This window comes from Lytechinus pictus, chromosome 10 (assembly GCF_037042905.1).
Source record: "Lytechinus pictus isolate F3 Inbred chromosome 10, Lp3.0, whole genome shotgun sequence".
NCBI lineage: Eukaryota > Metazoa > Echinodermata > Echinoidea > Temnopleuroida > Toxopneustidae > Lytechinus > Lytechinus pictus.
Window position 1 is genome coordinate 5,775,513 of NC_087254.1, and position 20,725 is coordinate 5,796,237.

General features: G+C 39.3%; 1 protein-coding gene across 2 annotated transcripts in view; it reads left to right on the top strand.

Moving 5' to 3' along the window:
• Positions 1-20,724, top strand: part of LOC129268998 (dynein beta chain, ciliary) — a 66,920-nt gene extending 46,196 nt beyond the window's left edge. For both annotated transcript variants that reach the window (XM_054906449.2, XM_054906450.2), the window contains 19 exons: positions 219-452; positions 1,355-1,615; positions 2,702-2,845; positions 4,458-4,739; positions 5,357-5,552; positions 6,330-6,442; positions 6,972-7,330; positions 8,061-8,265; positions 8,657-8,962; positions 9,481-9,651; positions 10,217-10,339; positions 11,242-11,435; positions 12,054-12,330; positions 13,022-13,160; positions 13,865-14,145; positions 14,604-14,723; positions 15,159-15,401; positions 15,860-16,042; positions 18,152-20,724. In XM_054906449.2, coding sequence (XP_054762424.2) covers positions 219-452; positions 1,355-1,615; positions 2,702-2,845; positions 4,458-4,739; positions 5,357-5,552; positions 6,330-6,442; positions 6,972-7,330; positions 8,061-8,265; positions 8,657-8,962; positions 9,481-9,651; positions 10,217-10,339; positions 11,242-11,435; positions 12,054-12,330; positions 13,022-13,160; positions 13,865-14,145; positions 14,604-14,723; positions 15,159-15,401; positions 15,860-16,042; positions 18,152-18,769 — 4,449 coding nt within the window. In that variant the 3' untranslated portion in view covers positions 18,770-20,724. The remainder of the gene's footprint in view (positions 1-218; positions 453-1,354; positions 1,616-2,701; positions 2,846-4,457; positions 4,740-5,356; positions 5,553-6,329; positions 6,443-6,971; positions 7,331-8,060; positions 8,266-8,656; positions 8,963-9,480; positions 9,652-10,216; positions 10,340-11,241; positions 11,436-12,053; positions 12,331-13,021; positions 13,161-13,864; positions 14,146-14,603; positions 14,724-15,158; positions 15,402-15,859; positions 16,043-18,151) is intronic.
• Position 20,725: the final 1 nt, after the last annotated feature.

Genomic DNA, 20,725 nt, shown 5'->3' on the forward strand with positions numbered 1-20,725 from the left:
AATGATGTATGATGGAATGAACTTCATTTCAATGCCAAACATCAAATTTGGTGATTATGTATGTCAGACCCCCCCCCCCCCTCCCACATCCCTTTCTGTGTTATCATCTTTATTCACAGCGCTTCCCTTTATCAGGGCAGAGTGTCATGAATGACATAGATATATGTTCCCACATTTAGGTCACACCAAGATATTTTCTATTCTTTGTGTTCACACAGGGTGATATTAAAAAATCCATCGCCGAATTCATGGCTTACGTTCACGTGAGTGTGAACGAGAGCAGCAAGCTGTATTTGACCAACGAGAGGCGTTACAACTACACCACGCCCAAGAGTTTCTTGGAACAGATCAAGCTGTACGAGTCCCTGCTCGCCATGAAGTCCAAAGAACTGACAGCCAAGATGGAGCGCCTGGAAAACGGTCTGACCAAACTGCAGAGTACTGCTCAACAGGTATGTAGATGACGTTGCTCGATGGGACTATATTCTGCACTGCAGTTAGATTGGCTAACCATTAATTTGACTCCTTTTGCTAACTATCACAGTCGTCTCCCTATCTGAAAAGCTGGCTGAACCTTAGAGCTTAATTTGAATTAAGAGCATAAGTTGAGTACAAATAAAGTCTTACATCATGATGTCTGGGCTTTGTTTGGTGCGCCTGTAAGCTACGTGGCGAAGTTATGAACTCATTTCAAGGTTCAAGCCCTTGGTCGTGTTCAGATGGTGATGTTAAAGTTCAGTCCCAGTGTCCGAATCATATATGATTGATACACATCAGCAAATTTTTAAAAAATAAAAGATGAAAATAATAATGATAATCTACTTTAATATTGCACTTTAATACATTGGCACGGTGTCTCTGAGCACTTATTACCCTGGTCATTAGATCCTGGCGTGCTCGCTTACAGTGTATGCACCCTTTTCCCACATCCTGGGGAGCATTCCAACAAGTGTTTCAAGACTAAAGGAAAAAAACGCATACTCAAAGTTATCAGGGTTCCCAGCAAAAAAAATCAGGGAATTTTGATCAGCTCAAAAGTCAAAAGCACGGTAGTCAGTCAGACTCTGTTATATTTTGTTGCATATCAAAACGGCAGCCATTGAATGACTGGTTATGGTGGTACTGATAAGTTTTACATTATTGTTTTTATACTGAAAATACAATGTAATTCACTGCAACCACTTAGAAAACATGCGAAACTGGGAATGGGTGTAAATAATTATCAGGGAATTTTTTTAACTTCATCAGGGAAAAATCAGGGAATTTTGTTTTCTTAGAGCTTAGAGAAAAACAGAACTAATTTCAAACCAATATGCCATGATTGACACTCGATGGCTTCTTTCTTTACCTATAGGTGGATGATCTGAAAGCCAAGTTGGCCTCGCAGGAGGTGGAACTGGCCCAGAAGAACGAGGATGCAGACAAACTCATCCAGGTGGTTGGGGTGGAGACCGAGAAGGTGTCCAAGGAGAAGGCCATAGCCGACGACGAAGAGAAGAAGGTGGCCATCATCAACGAGGAGGTGTCCAAGAAGGCCAAAGACTGTACCGAGGATCTGGCCAAGGCCGAACCTGCTCTTCTGGCTGCGCAGGAAGCTCTTAATACCCTCAATAAAGTATGCATCAAGAATGATTCATATATGTTTCCGAAAGCACAATAATATTCTACCTGCCACTGAACCAGATTTGTTTGTACATGAATGACAATTTTCATCCGAAAGTTGGTTTACCTGCCCTTGAAATTTATTTTGTATCCGAGTATTTTATTAACTGCAATGAATTATATATATTCCCAACTTCTCTCGTCTCCCGGACTTTGCCGGCCAGTTGAGCATTAACCTTATCTAGGCCGGGGGGGCCTCCGAGGCCCCCCCCCTCAACGATTCGCGCAATATTTTCGCCGCGCAGAATTTCTTGACCACACCGCTCACTGACTTTTTACTTTCAAGTCTTGCGCAACTTTTGAGACCAATTTGCGTCCTCCGGGTACGTGGTTCCGAAATTACGCAACATTATGTAAGTGCATGTCAGACCAAAAATTGCTCAAAAACGTGATTTTGTGTACAAAGTCAATGCAAATTGTGTTTTCAACCAAAAATCATAAATGTATGATTATTTTTAGTTTCGCTGGTCTAAATGTATTTATTTTATGCTTTTATTATCTCAGATGAGTCCCCATCAAAAACAAAAGGTCAAAAAACAAACAAATACATAAGAAATTGCAAAAAACAATATAATACATAAGAAAATGATTTGATATCGCAATTTTGTTCATGTACACTTGCTAAGATACCAAAAAAAAATATATACCAAAAATTAGAACATTTGGAGCTTTATTTAGGGAGTTAGAGGAAAAAGTATGATTTCGCATACTAATTACGCATAAATTAGCATAATCACTTAATAATAGCAATTCGCATGAAATAAATTACTATACAGTTTTGTAGATTATGTCCCAGACAACCCGCGTGCCAATTTTCTGCGCGGTCGACGGCTGAGATCTCAAGGGGGGGCCTGGGAGGCCCCCCCCCCCGGCCATATGAACTCCCAAATACCCCGGCCTAGATAGGGTTAAGGAGTAGTGTGCAATCCTATTTCCTCATGGTACATATCACTTTCATTTATTTTTCAACTAGTTTTATTCTTATAGAATGTTTGCTCTTGTTTATTATTTGAACGTTTGCTCTGATCTATTCTTCTAGAATAACTTGACGGAGTTGAAGTCCTTTGGTTCACCGCCCTCAGCTGTGCTGAAGGTGGCAGCTGCCGTCATGGTTCTCCTTGCACCCAATGGCAAGATACCCAAGGATAGGAGCTGGAAGGCCGCTAAAGTTGTTATGAATAAGGTAAGATACACCAGAGGATTCCATCAATTCAAACCTATACATGTGCCCTGTCTTCTAGATGAAGATATATATAAATTGTTATTCATTTATTCAGTGTGATGGAAGATTTATTGGTGAATTTCCACTTGGTCTACGCCCATTTTTGTCCATTTTCCATTTATTTCCATCACACATGGCCTAATCCTAATTTGTCTCTAACCAGTTCATCTTACCAACTGTTAGGGATTCAACCTTCTTCCCCTATGCTATCCCCTATTGTTATGCACAATAAGGCCTGGGACTGAATAAACTATTGTTAGGCTCCAGTGCACTCTCCCTGGCTTAACAGGTGGAACATTTTTGCATTGGGTGGGTTGCCTTACCAAGCATAGGCTTCTTCTATCTGCTCAGAAGTCAAACAGGGAGGACCTACGGGTCAATTGGTTCAGAAATGCTGTTGGAAAATTGAAGATTTTAGACTTGAATTTAGGGCAGATAGCGCTGCATTTTTCATGTCAAAGCATCAAGAACATTACTGCTGACAATTGAGGCCTTCCCGATGATTTCCTGCCTTAAGTCACAGACGTCAAACTATGGTTCCAAGCCACCCAAGGGTTCATTACATGCCGCCGCGCACAGAAAAATCAAGCCATAGAAGTCGTGTGTTGTGGACCCAAGAAGTGAGATCCCAGCACGCGCAACCCACTAGTTAGAAATCCACTGCCAAACGCGGTTCATGGTGCGAGGTTAGTATACTAATCTACTAACCTCGCAATACGTGTGAGTGGTTCCAAGCTTGGTTCCACTGGTTGTTCCAGTAGCCGTTCCGGTCCCATTCCCGGCCATGGCTTTACCATGATTATGACTGTCAAATCCCGCTATGGACAAGACTTCTAAAGAGAGTCAGAGAGGGAAGACAGATTTTTTCGTCGAATGATGTAACTAGTTAACGATTCGTCAGTATCAATGAAAATTGAACTGGAGTGATTATTTCACCGCATAAAGTGGGTTACTTTGTATGTTATTTCGAAGACTACTATTTTATATGTTATTTGTACTCTGAAACAGAGCCATTGAATTATCGTTCTACAAGACCCCGAATACAGTTTTAATAAATTCTTTGAACTGTATTTTTATTATTCATGTAATTACTTCATTTTATGTCCTCTGGAGTTACTTGGGTGTGACAATTGGTTGCGAGAAATGATTGTATGTCCTCTTGGGTTGACTTGGGTGTGACACCAACCTTTTGGCCTAATTGCTATTTAGCCCATTTGTATAATTTCCAGATAAACTGTACCCATTTCGTCTAACATCCACTTGGTCTTAATGAGTGGGATGTTTCACAAAGATTTAATGCTGACGAAAACGCACCTAAATTCCCAAATGCATGTGGTGTTACGTACATCAACGCATTTGTCAGATCACACTCAAGAGATACACATTTGCATTTAAGCTTGACCACTAGTCATGTATAAATCTTTGTGAAACACGATATCGGGACAAATTCCTTGAATGCTGTGTGCAAAGAAATCAGTGGCCTTGTATGGTGGGATAATGATTGGAGTACCTTGTCCAGTGTATGGATGCGTGTACCAGATTTGTTATTATGGTTATTCTTTTGCTACCCAAGGTTGATGCGTTCTTGGATTCCCTGATCAATTACGACAAGGAGAACATCCACGAGAACTGCCAGAAAGCCATCAAGGAATACCTGAGCGACCCCGAGTTTGAGCCAGAGTTCATCAAGGGCAAGTCTCTCGCCGCCGGTGGGTTGTGCTCCTGGGTAGTCAACATTGTCAAGTTCTACAATGTCTACTGCGACGTGGAGCCCAAGAGGATCGCCCTGCAGAAGGCCAACGATGAACTGAAGGCAGCCCAGGACAAGCTGGCTATCATCAAAGCCAAGATCGCTGTAAGTAATTCAACATCATGATCAACACCACCCCAAAAAAAAATGGATAGTGTGTCACAAGGCTGTTCATAATTTACACAGGATTGTACTAAAGACTGGAATATGTTATATTCAGTTACATAAGAATATCTCATTCAGCACAAGAACTGATCCCCAGTTGCGCTTGAAGTCTTGCATAACTCGCAAACGGCTGTATAAAATGACTGCCTGATCTTTTATTACATGAACTGCCAATGCACGGTGATACAAAGCTTTTAAGGAAGTAGATTATCACGAGACACTATACGTAATTTTGTTAATTTTTTTCTTGTGTACATTGAGGGGGGGGGGGGGGGAAGCTGGGACAAATACTTCTTTAGTTGACGTTAAAAAGGATGGATAGACCTTCAATTTTATGTTATGTTGGATCTCATTGGTGCATTGTAGAGTTTCATTGGCTATAGTGCCGCCACGTTGCAGCAAAAAACAAACAAATCAAATGCAAATCCCCAATATGCACCTATCCTTGGTTGATAGTCAAGTTGTGTTTGATATTTGGACTTGCATTTGATCGCACGAGGCCCCTGGTAATGCGCGAGTTTACCGTCTTTTGATTTCTGTTACTTTTTGCTTGATAGGAACTGGATGCCAATCTTGCCGAGCTGACTGCACAGTTTGAGAAGGCTACCTCTGACAAGCTGAAATGTCAGCAGGAGGCCGAGGCCACCTCCCGCACCATCACCTTGGCTAACAGACTGGTGGGAGGTCTGGCCTCGGAGAACGTCAGATGGGGCGAGGCCGTGGCCAACTTCAAGATTCAGGAGAAGACTCTGCGTAAGTATCTGATAATGAATGATAATATCCCGCTTTTCATATAATATTTGATAACCTTGTAAGAACACCTCTAATCGTTTTATAGCTTTTTGCCCCCATAAACCTTTCGTAGTTTTCGCATGACTTTAAGCACGACTGGTGACCCTTTCTTGTGCTGAAGGATATATCCCTACATAGCTGACTGAGTACCTAAGAACATGTTCCAAATGTACAAACTGCTTTATGGAACACCACCAAGGGTCAACTGACCCAGCCAGTACCCTTTCTCCACTCCGTGGGGAGCAATGAGGTAGCTTCATATATATATATATATGACATTAGTAACAGTTTAGAAGCTCCTGAAATTAGGAAACTTGATTTGTCAGTTGCCATAGGCTTATAGCATTTAAATCCTTGATTATCACATATCACTTCTACACTAATCATGTTGTTGTATTCTCGCCATTTTTATTTTTTAAGTCTATTCTCGTTTTTTGTTCTTATCACCTATAAAATGATTATTTTGTTTTCTTATCACTTATACAATGATCATTTTGTATTTTTAATGATGATGATGATCCACAACATTTATATTGGGCAAAATTTCTGTTAAAAACATTCTAATCACACATACAATTATTTTATTGTTTCTTATTCTTTTATTCGATCGTCATTTTGTTGTTTTCTTATCACTTTATACAATGATCATGTTGTGGTTATCTTGTCACTTACAAGATGATCATTTTGTTTTTCTCTTATCACTTTGACAATGATCGTTTTTGTGCTGTTTTCTTCCAGCTGGTGACGTTCTTCTGATCACTGCCTTTGTATCCTACATTGGTTGTTTTACCAAGACCTATCGTATTGATCTCCAAGAGCGAATGTGGCTTCCTTTCCTCAAGTCACAGAAGGTAGGTTCTCGTGTACCTTCATACCATTCCTCTCTACTGAAACTGTTCAGGGTTTACTTGAAAAAGGGAGGGCAATATCATAACAATCAAACCCTTTTGTGTCTACGATCTCCATTGTTTTCTCCATACTTCACTCTGCGAAGTGCTGAAGCTTTTATAATTTTAGAACATTATAACCTTTTGTATGAATTAAAAAACAGAAAAATTTAGTTCAGGAAAGTTCCACATTTATGGAGTTAGCCATTCATACTCTCTGGAATTGACCATCTGAGTGTATTTAGTGCTCAGTCTTATAAAGAGCTGTGATAAATTTTCTAAACAAATTCAAATTGTGATTAATATAAATATGTGTAGTTAGTAGATACAAATTTTAAATCAATTGCAATTCAGGTTTGATTAGGGACCAAGTCTCTGTGATATCTTAGAAGTAAGATTGAGGAAATTTACATAGACTTGAAAATATCTGAAAAGTACATCTGCATTATTTTTTTTTTTAATGTTAACTTACTGCTTTGCTTCCCTATTCTAGGACCCTATCCCAATCACGGAAGGACTGGACGTTCTCAGCATGCTGACAGACGACGCGGATATCGCTGTCTGGAACAACGAGGGTTTACCCAGCGACCGAATGTCGACGGAGAATGCCACCATCCTGTCCAACTGCCAGCGCTGGCCCCTCATGATCGACCCGCAGCTGCAGGGCATCAAGTGGATCAAGCAGAAGTACGGCGACGACCTGCGCGTGATCCGTATCGGACAGCGTGGGTACCTGGACACCATCGAGAACGCCATCTCGTCGGGTGACACCGTGTTGATCGAGAACATGGAGGAATCCATTGATCCTGTGCTCGATCCAGTGTTGGGTAGGAACACCATCAAGAAAGGAAGGTGAGCAGGTTCTTCTTCCTTTTCCCTTTTTCATCCTTCCTTCTGCTTATTTATGCCTCTTCATGATTAAATGTTCTTGCAAACTTTTTGTGTTTCAATCACAGTCTACATCCTTTTGGTGCTATTTACAGTTAATTTACAATGGATTTTCAGCTTGTACCCCAGAACAGATCAGGGGAGAATGTCATCAGTGCTTTTCAACAACTATAGTTATAAGCTACTGAAATTATTTCCGCTGATTGGGCTTAGTCACTGACCATAGATTAGCTCTCAGCTAAAATCATGAGAAGCCGAAAATGCCCAATTTTGTTACATTACATGTTTACTGTGCTCTAACTTTGCTCATTCTCCTGAGGACGACAAGAACACACTTGTCGAAACGTCGAGATTGGGTGGTCCTTTTCAGGACCAACATATGCCCAAGAAAGAATACATGGTGTACCGTGAAACCTACTACACTATTTACTGTGCTCATTTCTTATGCTTTGATTGTAAAAGAAAACTATTTTAGGTAGTATTCTCGACAGAGTTGTGAATGACTTGAGTGTGCAATAAGCTGATGTTTGAGATTTGTGCCCCGATCGTCTTTCCGTAGTTAAGCCACATTTTTAGACCAGAGCTTAAATCAAATCCAAGTTCAGGATACAGGCTTTCAAATATATTATGTTCATTTCAATGAGCAAAGTATCATTTTACAGTTTCTTGACCTTTGACTTTTCTCCCGCTTCAGGTATATCAAGATCGGTGACAAGGAAGTGGAGTACAACCCTGAATTCCGGCTGATCCTCCAGACCAAGCTGGCCAACCCTCACTACAAGCCAGAGATGCAGGCCCAGACGACCCTCATCAACTTCACTGTGACCAGGGATGGTCTAGAGGATCAGCTCCTGGCCAATGTGGTGGCCCAGGAGAGACCTGATCTTGAGAAACTAAAGGTAAGAATCTAGCTTCTGATTGGCTGAGATTAGTCGGTAAAATCAATGGCAATTTGTTTCATGAAACCCACTCCCTGGGGAGCGTTTCATGAAAGATTTTTTTTTCTGTGATTGTAAAAAAAAAAGATACATATGTTTGCACCATTTCGTATTTCCAACTCATGTAGGTCAAATAATTTTATTATAATATCTCATTGTTGTCAATATGATAACACTTTATACTTGACTTTTATTTTTTGTGAAATCGCCAAATATTTTATTTGGCATTTTGTCAACGCTTTGAAACTTTTCGGATTAAACACTCTAGATATATGATATATAGAAAACTATTTTATTGTTGCCATCACTATTTTTTATAACATCATTATATTCCTGTTTCTTTTGTGTGCAGTCTGACTTGACCAAGCAACAGAATGACTTCAAGATCATCCTGAAGGAGCTTGAAGACAACCTCCTCTCCCGTCTGTCATCCGCCGAGGGTAACTTCCTGGGTGACACCGCCCTGGTGGAGAACTTGGAGACCACCAAGAGAACTGCCGCAGAGATCTCGGTCAAGGTAGAAGAGGCAAAGATCACCGAGGTCAAGATCAACGAGGCTCGAGAGCTGTATCGTCCCGCTGCCGCCAGGGCTTCGCTCCTCTACTTCATCCTGAATGATCTCAATAAGATCAATCCTATTTATCAGTTCTCTCTTAAGGTGAGTCACATTTTCTCTCGCTTCTCCCTTATGCCTGTTGCAGAGCGAGTTGCAATCGAGCGCAACTCCAAAAATCAAACAAATCTTGAATTGAGCCAATCATACGGGCATATTGACAACTTGCATTTGATTTTATGAATTGTGTTTAAAAGCAACTCTTTCTGCAACTGGGACCTTGGGTGTCATTCTCATTAGCTAGCATTTGGAGTGTATAATTTTTTTGTTGCTAAGAGTAATGTATGAAAACTGGTTCCACATGCTGGTGAAACATCACTAGAGAAATTAACAATATAGGAAACTTTAACCCTAACCATTTTGGGGTTAAAATTTACCCTCGTGTCAGTTGTGATGTATTCTTTATGTCACTTGAGTTGTTTGCATATATCTTATTTTGAATGTGTTTGAAACTTCAGACATGAAAGAATATCTCGTCTGATTGTAATCATTGTACAAAGTAATAAATGGTAATGCTTTTTTAAAATGAAGATGTTTTCTCTTTTATTTTCTTATCGTTCCAGGCCTTCAACACTGTGTTCTCTCTATCCATAGCCAGAGCTGAGCCGTGTGAAGACGTCAAGGAGCGTGTGAACAATCTCATTGACTGCATCACGTACTCTGTCTTCATCTATACCACTCGTGGTCTCTTTGAGGCTGACAAACTCATCTTTACAACCCAGGTCGCATTCCAGGTCAGTTCATGGTTTACATAAAACTTATTGATTGATTGCATGCTTGATTTTCATGAGTGATTGTGCATTGTGGTCAATGTAAGTAATTGTAAAAAGCTGGTCTTTACAAACCAAGTTGCAATCCAGCTGGGTTTATGATAAATTGTTTACACAAAACTTTATCAATAGACTGTATGCTTGATTTTCACAAGTGATTATGCGTTGCATGTTTTCAATGTAAGCAATTGTAAAATTATTAAAAAAATTATCTTCACAACTCAGCCAGGTCACATTCATTTCCAGGTCAGTTCATGATAAATGGTTTACACAAAACTTATCAATTGATTGTATACTTTCTTTTCCATGAGTGATTATGCATCGTGGTCAATGCAAAGCAATTGTAAAAAGCCGGTCTTTACAACCCATGTTGCACATGTTGCAATCCAGGTGTTTTTGATTAATGGTTTCTGTTTTTAATATCATGGAAAATATGAATAAAAAATTTATGCTTAATCTAGTAATATGTTTAAGTTTTTTTTTAAACATTTTTAAAGATGAAATTTATTAATATTAATTCAAATTGCAGGTTCTATTGATGAAGAAGGAGATTGCCCAGAATGAGTTGGACTTCCTGCTTCGTTTCCCAATCCAAGTCGGTCTGACCAGCCCTGTGGACTTCCTGACTAACTCGGCCTGGGGAGCTATCAAGGTAGAGATCTGCATCATTTTATTTTGATACATGTTTGCATTGTTGTCTGGTGCCTAATTTAGTGGTTAATTTCAACTCGGGCCGCACCCGCTGTGTTAACTTTCCATTCGGTCTCATTCTGAATGGTTTAAACCTAATTCATCTACAACCACATCATCTATTAACTATTTTGTCTTATTGCCATTTAGCCTGTTTACTTTTTTGTCTTAATTTCCAGTCAGGCTATACCCATTTGGTCTAATATTCACTTGGTCAAACTCATAGTCTAAATGTACAAAATAAGTAGACAAACGCTATCTGGTCATTAGAGTAAATAACAGTTATACCACGTGAGTATTTGACTAAATGATGGTTGGACCAAGTCAAGTGGTAATTTGATCATTTCCCTGTAGACCAAGTGGATACATTCCATATTATGTACTGGAAATTCAATTGGATTAATTCCTTGAAATAATGAATCTTGATCAAACGCAGCTATTGCTTTAAAGTAACCACCTTAGGCATTCATGATTTGAGATGTTAGTGCTACACAAACATTCCTAATCGTAGGATGGACGGATTATTGATAGATTATGAATCTTTTACAAAAACTGCTAATGCTTCAATGGTAACTCCTTGGGCATTCTGTATTGGAAGTGTTAATGTCACATGAACCTCTTTAATAGTAGGATGATATTGACTGATAGTAATAATAATAATACATAACATTTATAAGGCGCTTACTACTGGTGTTTCTAAGCGCACTGTGTTCTGTTTATGGTTTGTACTTGGGTTAAAGAAAGAAAAAAAAAAAAAAGTGGCAGGGGATAATGAAACAGGTAATACAACTATACTAATAATCAAAAATCAAAACTGGTGTGCACCTCCAATTGACTGATTGTCTCTTTGCGTTCCTCAAATAGTCCCTTTCTGCGATGGAAGATTTCCGCAACTTGGACCGAGACATCGAGGGATCGGCCAAGCGATGGAAGAAGTTTGTGGAGAGCGAGTGTCCGGAGAAGGAGAAGTTCCCTCAGGAGTGGAAGAACAAGTCGGCCCTGCAGAAGCTTTGTATGATGCGTGCCTTGAGAGCCGATCGTATGAGTTATGCTGTCAGGTATGTGGGGCTCTGTGCTCCCTAGCCCGCATGTCTTTTTTTCTAGCATGATGCATTGAAATGTACAATGTTAAAGCCAAGTACCTTAGTTGCAGCAAGCCGTGATTTCTTGACAATGTCTTTCAAATCGGGTATAAATGTAACCTCGTCATTGTAGATCAAGATCTGGGGCCCGTTTCATAAAGAGTTACAACTGTTGTAACTTTGCCATTATGGCAACTACCGTGGTAACAGGGCTCAGCTAATCAAAATCAAGTTTACCATGGTAGCTGCCATAATGGCAAAGTTACAACATTTGTAACTCTTTATGAAATGGGGCCCCTGGCTAGTTTACAGAAATCTTGCTCTGTGAAATCATGAAATCTGACCTGAGAAATGAACACACTGAAGATCACTAACACAGATAAGCACATGTGGGACAGTGTATTATTATTGCTTAGAAAAGAGCCGATATTTGGCTGGTATGTCATATTTATTTGTCAATTTTTCAACAGCTTCACATTTTCCACCACAATCATTTGGCCCTAATTTGTGTTTAAAAAAAAAGAAATAAAAACTATATATTAGAATCCACAGTATCAGCTGATGTACCTTATGCCTTGTATCTTTTTCGTCCAGGAACTTCATCGAGGAGAAGCTCGGTTCCAAGTACGTAGAGGGAAGGCAGGTAGAGTTTGCCAAGTCCTACGAGGAGAGCGACCCAGCCACGCCCGTTTTCTTCATCCTGTCTCCGGGTGTAGATCCTCTGAAGGACGTGGAAGCCCTAGGCAAGAAGCTTGGCTTCACGTTTGACAACAACAACTTCCACAACGTGTCTCTGGGTCAGGGCCAGGAGATCGTTGCCGAGCAGTGCATGGACCTTGCTGCCAAGGAAGGCCATTGGGTTATCCTACAGGTGAGTGTTTGTAAGCGTACAAAGAGTTGCAATTGATCCAATCAATCACAACTACGGAAAGCCAGAACCCAAACATCTAAAATGCATGTGTCTGTTCAAAGTGTTTTCTGAAAATATGATGATATGATGATATGACATTATCTTGACCGACCATTGTGCGCCTCTTTGTTTCCTGTGGGACATTGTGCAAATATCCTGGATGAAAAACTATGACTTTGATGCATTTCCTTAGTTGCGATTGATCAGATCAATCGCAACTCTTTGTTGTCAGATAGGACCCTGAACTTGAAACAAGAATTTTGTCATCTATATGCATTTAGCTATCATTTCTTCCCAGGGCCATCTCTAATTTCTTGTTTGCTCCCTCCCCCCCCCCCCCCAACATTGCTTGTACTTTGTAATTTTTGTCATCACTTTGAAAGCATAAGGACTTATTTCTTAAAATTCAGAAACATGGATGATCATGTTTTACCTATCATTTGGCATGACTTTCAGGTCATGAATTCCATGGCCCTAAGTGGCCTTTGAATATTACATCAAAATATAAAATAAAGAAGAATTATGAAATGTGTTATTTTTCATTGTCACAATTCATTACTGCTGCTACATTGAAATGAATTATGCAGATCAATCTGCCCCGGGCACATTCCGCTTATGGTAACCATCATCCTTCTTTTACTCTGTTTGATAGAACATTCACTTGGTAGCCAAGTGGCTGAGTACATTGGAGAAGAAGCTGGAGCAGTATAGCGTTGGCAGTCACGAGAGCTATCGTGTATACATGAGTGCTGAACCCGCAGGCACACCCGAGTCTCATATCATCCCTCAAGGTACTGGTTATTTCTGTATAAGATCATAATTACAAGAACTATTTTTTTTTTCATATATGAGATAGGGTAGCAGACTTCGCCTTCACAATTCATTTTTGTAATTTAAAACATGCGTTCATTTAATAACAATAATGCCAAAAGTATTTCGAATTATTATTAATTAATTACTATTGATGTAGCGTAAAAGAACACTGGACACCAAATGCCTTGCTCAAGGGCATAGGTGCTGTTGCATGGGATTGAACCCCGGAATTTGAAGTGTCTAGTCAGGTGCCAAGGCATTTCCAGACTTGTTGAATAAGTTGTTTTTCCTCAACATCAAAGTGTTTTATACTGGGTGGTTGTCTATGAAATAACATGTAAAATGTACTTTATGCATTGACACTTGTGCAGAAGTAAGAAGTGAGTCACATCATTCAATCATCAATATTGAATGAAGTCGGTGACAAGAGCTATCAGTGGACAGTGTTGATGAAACACCCCCAGGGCAGCTCCTGTTGCATTCTTTCAAACAATTCTGCCAATCATCACTCCAACTCTCCAAAAACATCTCCTCTCTTGATCTCTTCAAAAGCATCTTGAAACACACCTGTATAACTATAAACCTCTACTTTTATGCCGCTAAAAGCACTTTTTATTCTTTGGCAAAGTACTTATAAATCCATCCATTATTTTTCTTATTGCTATTGTTTGAATTCCATCAGGTATCCTGGAATCGTCCATCAAGATCACCAACGAGCCTCCTACGGGCATGTTTGCCAACCTGCACAAGGCGCTCTACAACTTCAACCAAGACACGCTGGAGATGTGCGCCCGCGAGGCGGAGTTCAAGGTCATCCTCTTTGCCCTCTGCTACTTCCACGCCGTGGTGTGCGAGAGGCAGAAGTTTGGACCCCAGGGTTGGAACAGGAGCTACCCCTTCAACACCGGAGATCTCACCATCTCTGTCAACGTGCTCTACAACTATTTGGAGGCCAATTCGAAGGTACAGTATTTATAGGGTTATTTTCCTGGGGGCGTTGCGCCTTCATCAAACTCCCCCTAACAAGAAAACACCAAGTCACAATCTAAAAAGAAAACAGATAAATATCAAATATTTTTGTTTGCTATTAGTTTTGTTTAGTTTAATTTCTTCCGTGTGGCATTTCATTGATCTTTCAGGAAGATCTTCTTGATAAGAAGTTCATCTGGATGTAATTAATTTTGTATAAGATTTATTTGTTACTTTATAAAGACATATGGGCTCATCTAACATTGATTTTGTGCTACCTTTACTTGCAAAGGTTTATAATCTGCAAAAAGAGTAAGTTATTTCATTAGTGCATGTGACGACTATTGGTTATTGTGAATCTTCTCCTGCATCTAAACCTTACAGATTATTCTCCTAGTACGATTCTGTACTGATTGTTTGATCTAACAATATTCTTTTCTATAATTGTGTAGGTACCATGGCAAGATCTACGTTACCTGTTTGGAGAGATCATGTACGGTGGTCACATCACTGACGATTGGGATAGGAGACTGTGTAGGACCTATCTTGAAGAGTACATGGCACCAGAAATGGTAAGTAGAATGACAAAATGGAACAGAGCATTTTTAGTGACCAAAATATGCAATGCATGTGTTCTTTGCATTTTATAAGGTCAAATTTTGCCTCATTCAATCACATAACCTTTATTGCCAAATAAAATAAAATCAACTCAAATGACAGTGTCCTATTAGAAATTTTACATTGGCAGAACACCCTGCATGCCTAGTGGAATATTCATGGAAACTACAGGTAAACGTGAATAAGTCGAACTTCCACAAGTCAATTATTTGCCTAAGTCAGCAATTTTTTAGACAAGATTATTCCAAACCTAAGTTATATACTTCTCCTCTGTCAATTTTCTCTTAAAGTCGAACAGATTTCTTTGGTTAGTAAATATTTAACTTATGCAAAGTTATGTGGATTTCTTAAATATAATTCACTCGTGTCTTTCCTCTTACCTTGACCAGCTTGATGGTGACCTGTACCTAGCACCAGGGTTCCCTGTACCGCCCAACTCGGATTACAAGGGCTACCATCAGTACATCGACGAGGTCCTACCACCGGAGAGCCCCTACCTCTATGGACTGCATCCCAATGCCGAGATTGGCTTCCTTACTACCGAATCGGACAATCTCTTCAAGATTGTCCTGGAGCTCCAGCCGAGGGATGCCGGTGGCGGAGGCGGCGGAGGATCCAGTAGGGAGGAGAAGGTCAGTATACCTTTGTGTTATGGCCTTGAAACTTTGAAGAGAGGTTGGTGGTGGGGGTGGGGGGAGATGTTTAGATGTTTATGGTATGCATAATGAGATTCTGTGTTCCTCTCTTGCCTCATGATAATGATAATATTAATGGTGATGATGATGATAGTAATATTAATAATAATATAATAAAAATAATAATTATGATAATTGTCACCATGATAATAATAATAACCTCGATGATGATGATGATGAGGATAATGGTGATGATGATGATGATATTAATGATAATATAATAAGTATAATTGTGTAGTACCCATATTATTATTCTTATTACCACCCCTGCTTTAACTCAAACTCTAAACTCCTACTTTCACCTACTTGCTGTTATTGTATGATATTAGATTACTTCATGCCCTATACATACAAGAATGATATAAATAGTGTTCCATATTTTCTGTTGTTTATAGATCAAGTCCCTGTTGGATGAGATCGTAGAGAAGCTTCCCGAGGAGTTCAACATGATGGAGATCATGGGCAAGGTCGAGGACAGGACACCGTACGTCGTGGTGGCCTTCCAGGAGTGTGAACGCATGAACACGCTGACTTCCGAGATCAGACGTTCCCTCAAGGAGCTGGATCTGGGTCTCAAGGTAGGCATACCAGTCAACCGTCCTGGGGCCCGTTGAAGAAACTTTTTTAAGATATCAAGCGCAAGCCCCTGATATGCATGTTTTGTTGGTTTAAAAACCAAGTTGCGTCTGATTGTTTGGAGTTGCCTTTGATCCAAGGAAAAAATAACACGAGGGCTCGGGGTGATTTTGCCCCTGAAACGATCAAAGGAGCGTTGGATTATGAAAAAAATAGCCCTGGGAAATCCCCACTCACTGCAATGTTATAGCATATCCAATGTTGCAGATTTCTGGAGTAAATTGTGAAAAGTAGCCCTCGGAAATTTAAAAAAGAAAAAAAAAATGTTTTGCTTGGTTTGATTGCCTAGAACACACCCGTGTTTGCAGCGCGACAATCACTTGACCATGCTCGCACTACATGCACTTTTGCATTCATGAATGTCAAATAGCAAGGATCTATTTTTAGGTGTTATAAATATTTAAAAAAATCATGATTTTTTTTTTCATTTGTGCAATGGACAGAATACTTCCTTCGGTGATGGATGAAATGAATGATCAATTCAATGGATCATTTCATCTATCAGTTCATTGAGTATTCTGTCCATTGCACTCTCAGACATTCATTATTTGAATGGAAAAAATGTGTTAGTGCAGTGCATATCCCAATTTATTTTTTTTTACAATATACCGCCATGCCATGAAATGAAATTGGCACCTATTTGTCACTTCTGTTTGCCCATTTCCAAGCAGACAGAAGTGAAAAATAGGTGCCGATTTCATACCCAAAAAAATTAGCAGAATATGATTTAGAGTCGAAAACGCAGCCCCACTAGCATTACCAACTTATGCTGGCGAAAAACAGCCAGCATAAATAGATAATAACAAGACCAGGATACAGTGAAAAGGTTAGAGGTTAGGCATGTTGTATAGTCTTGTGTTGTACATGGCTGTATGATGTTGGTTACATGTGTCACTGTATCCTGGCCTTGTGCGCTCGGCTGCCTCCAACCAAGGCCTAGGCGAATCTCCCTTATAAACCTGTCCAGAGTACATGTGTGTTTTTAATGGTTAGTAAAAGTTGACCACGTCTTGTCAGTCTTGCCATCAGGCCATGAATATTGATGACTTATTTGAATGAGATATGACCCTTGCCCTGTCAGGCCCTATTCTCAAGTCTTACATGCATATTCATTCTTGACAGTCAGAAAGCTTTTATTATATCCTATCCATTGATCACAGGTGAATGGGATACCCCGCTACTAGGTTCACTAGAAAGAAGCATTCACAAACCTAAAACCCCCACTAAGGAATTCTTTTCATGTCAAGCTGTTATATACATTACAATGGGTGATATTTACACATTGTTTGGACTGTCAATGGTATGGAAAGAAAGTGAAGCAGTGTGTTTCAATACAACCAATTGATGAATGATAGTAACTTTGACTTGTGTCTTAATTAATCAATGCCAAAATATTGTGATATCAACATGAAAAAAATGTCTACCAAAACATTCAGGGACCATTGAATCATTGTTTTTTCTTCAATTAAAATTTCAATTGATTAGGTATCAAGCACCCTCTCTCAGTAATGAATGAGTTTATTTTTCTTTTAAAATGGCATTTTGGGCATTTTATCCTACAAATATAGTGATTTTGTGATTCAGCTCCTGGGAAGTGATAAGAAAACATTCAAATATGGTATGGCATCTGATGAAAATATTGTAATTAAAACCACAAAATCATCCAATAAAATATTAATGAAATGGAATGGCGATATTCGCTCATGGGACATCTACCAAAACTAGAAGTTTTCAATTAATCATATCGGCAAATTAAAAGCACGAAAAAAAAACCTTAAAGGCCAATCATCCTCAAACTTTGATCATTAAATAGTTATAGAGGGTAGAGAAAATTCATGTCAAAATGTGTGGTTTGGTAATCTTTCCTTTGTTCAGAATCATGCAGTGTGGTCTTCAAAACTTGCTGTCAATTTTTTCATAGTTCATCAAAATTAATTACGTAATCTTTCTATAATGATATATTTATAAATTTGGTATCAGTCAATTTTTCATTTTTTTTCATTATTTTTAACTTTTCCACCCATATACTTATTTGTCTTTGAAACCTCCAGGGTGAGTTGACCATCACACCAGATATGGAGGACCTAAGCAATGCCCTCTTCCTGGACCAGATCCCAGCAACCTGGGTCAAGAGAGCCTACCCAAGTCTCTTTGGTCTGACAGCCTGGTATGCCGATCTCCTGCAGCGTATCAAGGAGTTGGAGCAATGGACCGCGGACTTCGCCCTCCCCAACGTGGTCTGGCTCGGTGGCTTCTTCAACCCTCAGAGTTTCCTGACGGCCATCATGCAGTCCATGGCCAGGAAGAACGAGTGGCCTTTGGACAAGATGTGCCTGCAGTGCGACGTCACCAAGAAGAACAAGGAGGACTTCAGCAGTGCCCCCAGGGAAGGTTCCTACGTGCACGGCCTCTTCATGGAAGGAGCCCGCTGGGACACGCAGACCAACATGATCGCAGATGCCAGGCTGAAGGAGCTGGCGCCCAACATGCCAGTCATTTTCATCAAGGCCATCCCTGTGGACAAGCAGGACACCAGGAACATCTATGAGTGTCCCGTCTACAAGACTAAACAACGTGGTCCAACCTTTGTCTGGACCTTCAACCTCAAGTCCAAGGAGAAGGCTGCCAAGTGGACCTTGGCTGGTGTGGCCTTGCTTCTCCAGGTCTAAAGGACTGTAGCCACACTCCTATTAGGTAGAGATATACCGCATCTAAAGCACAAGCTCATGTGCAGTGTGCATACCATTATGTTTACCAATGCAATCCTAGTACCCAATTATAATCTTCTTGTTTCCCGTTGCAAATCTTGATATTTTCAGATCAAATTACAACAAAATGTTGTTCATGTAACTATATCAGGCAGCTACTGAAAGAGAGACCTCGGGATCACTTCATGAAAAGCTTTGTCAGTGATTTTCGCTGATGGATGTTCTAAGCTACTGCAAATCCATGCATCTGATTGGCAGAGAGCAAATTAGTCAGAAAATCACTGATAAAACATTTCATGAAATGCTCTCCTTGTAACTGCATTTTTCAGGACTTTTGAATGAGAAACATTCCAGTAAGTTTTGTGCATGATGTCAAACAATGTATTGATCACAAATACATAGAAATAAAAAAATAGACAAATTAAGTGAATTTCATGTGGAGTTCCTGTACTTCTTAAACACATTCATTTGATTAACTTTGAAGCGGTTGCAGTATTTGGGAGATTTGTTGAATAGATCAGCATTTCACTGAATGTACGATATATGTATATATTTTGCAGAACCTTGATACTGAGGTGGTTATTTGATGATTTGCAAAGTAACTTAAAATTTTATTCAACGTGACTTAACATGCAGTCACATAAATGTATTGTATCACATATCCGTCCAAAATTTATGTACATGTACTCATAAACGTTTTCAAACATTGCCATTATATTATCATTCCATCGAAGATGCCATTCAAATGTCACTCCTAGGATTTGAATGAAAAAAAAAAACACCTTGAATATTCTAAATCGTTGTGCCTTTTGTACGTATATCTATGCACTGTTGATATCAGAGATTTTAATACCACCTAGAAAAGAAATTTAATTTGGTCATAAGTGTTTGCTCTTTGGCAGGCATTCCTGAATATATTCTATAGATGATTTTATAATAAAGTTAAGAATTATACTCTGAAATCTATTCAGATATCATATTTTCTAAATGTTCAACAACCAAAAGTGAAATAGTATATAAATTTTATCGAGAATATATTATTTATGTGAATTTGGATTGCTGTCTTAAAAAGAGTGCTTGTTTGACGATAACAGTTCCTTTGACCTTAAAAACTTGTGTTCATATATTTTTATTTATGTTGTAAATGCAGTTGGGTCTTTCTAAAATAACTTGTGAGTGGAAAAACAAGTTGCTTGCTTTTATTCAGGTGCAGGAGTATAACTACATTTGATTATTATGATATGGAAGCTGTAACCGTACCATAGCAGTTGTGATTTGTCAGCTTTCTAACACCTTATCCCCATATACCAAGATGACAGCTTGCCAAGTATGGCACATTTATCTGGAATTATTCCTAAACAAACCGTACAACTCTGTCTTCGGAAACTTCAGATAATAATTTCAACAATAAATTTGACCTGCCAACAGCATATGGGCATTTTCACGTTACACGGCACATTTTCATTGTGTGTATGATTATCTCTAAAACGACAAATGCAAACTCCCATCATTGTGCCATGTAACGTCAGTTACCGTGAAAATGCCCGTATATGGATTACTTCTATTTGAATACTGTGGCAATACCGTAGTTTTTATTTTGCGAGAGTGTTCCAACATGAATTACTGTACATCCGTCTCCTGATTTACCTTCTATGTATAAAATCATCTTGTTTTTCCACTTGTGATTTCTCTAGAGACTTATGTTCACTATGGCATTCAATTTTTATAGCACCAAGCTATCTCATATTCACCCCCCCCCTTTTCTTCCATTCTCTCTTTGAGTTCTCATCACACCTCTTCCACTAAATGTCTTTCTCCTATTCCCCTATATTTGAAATGTATCCTATACATTCAAAGATTTAATGTCAGTTTCTCTATAACTCATTTATGAAATAAATATTACAATGAAATGTAAAT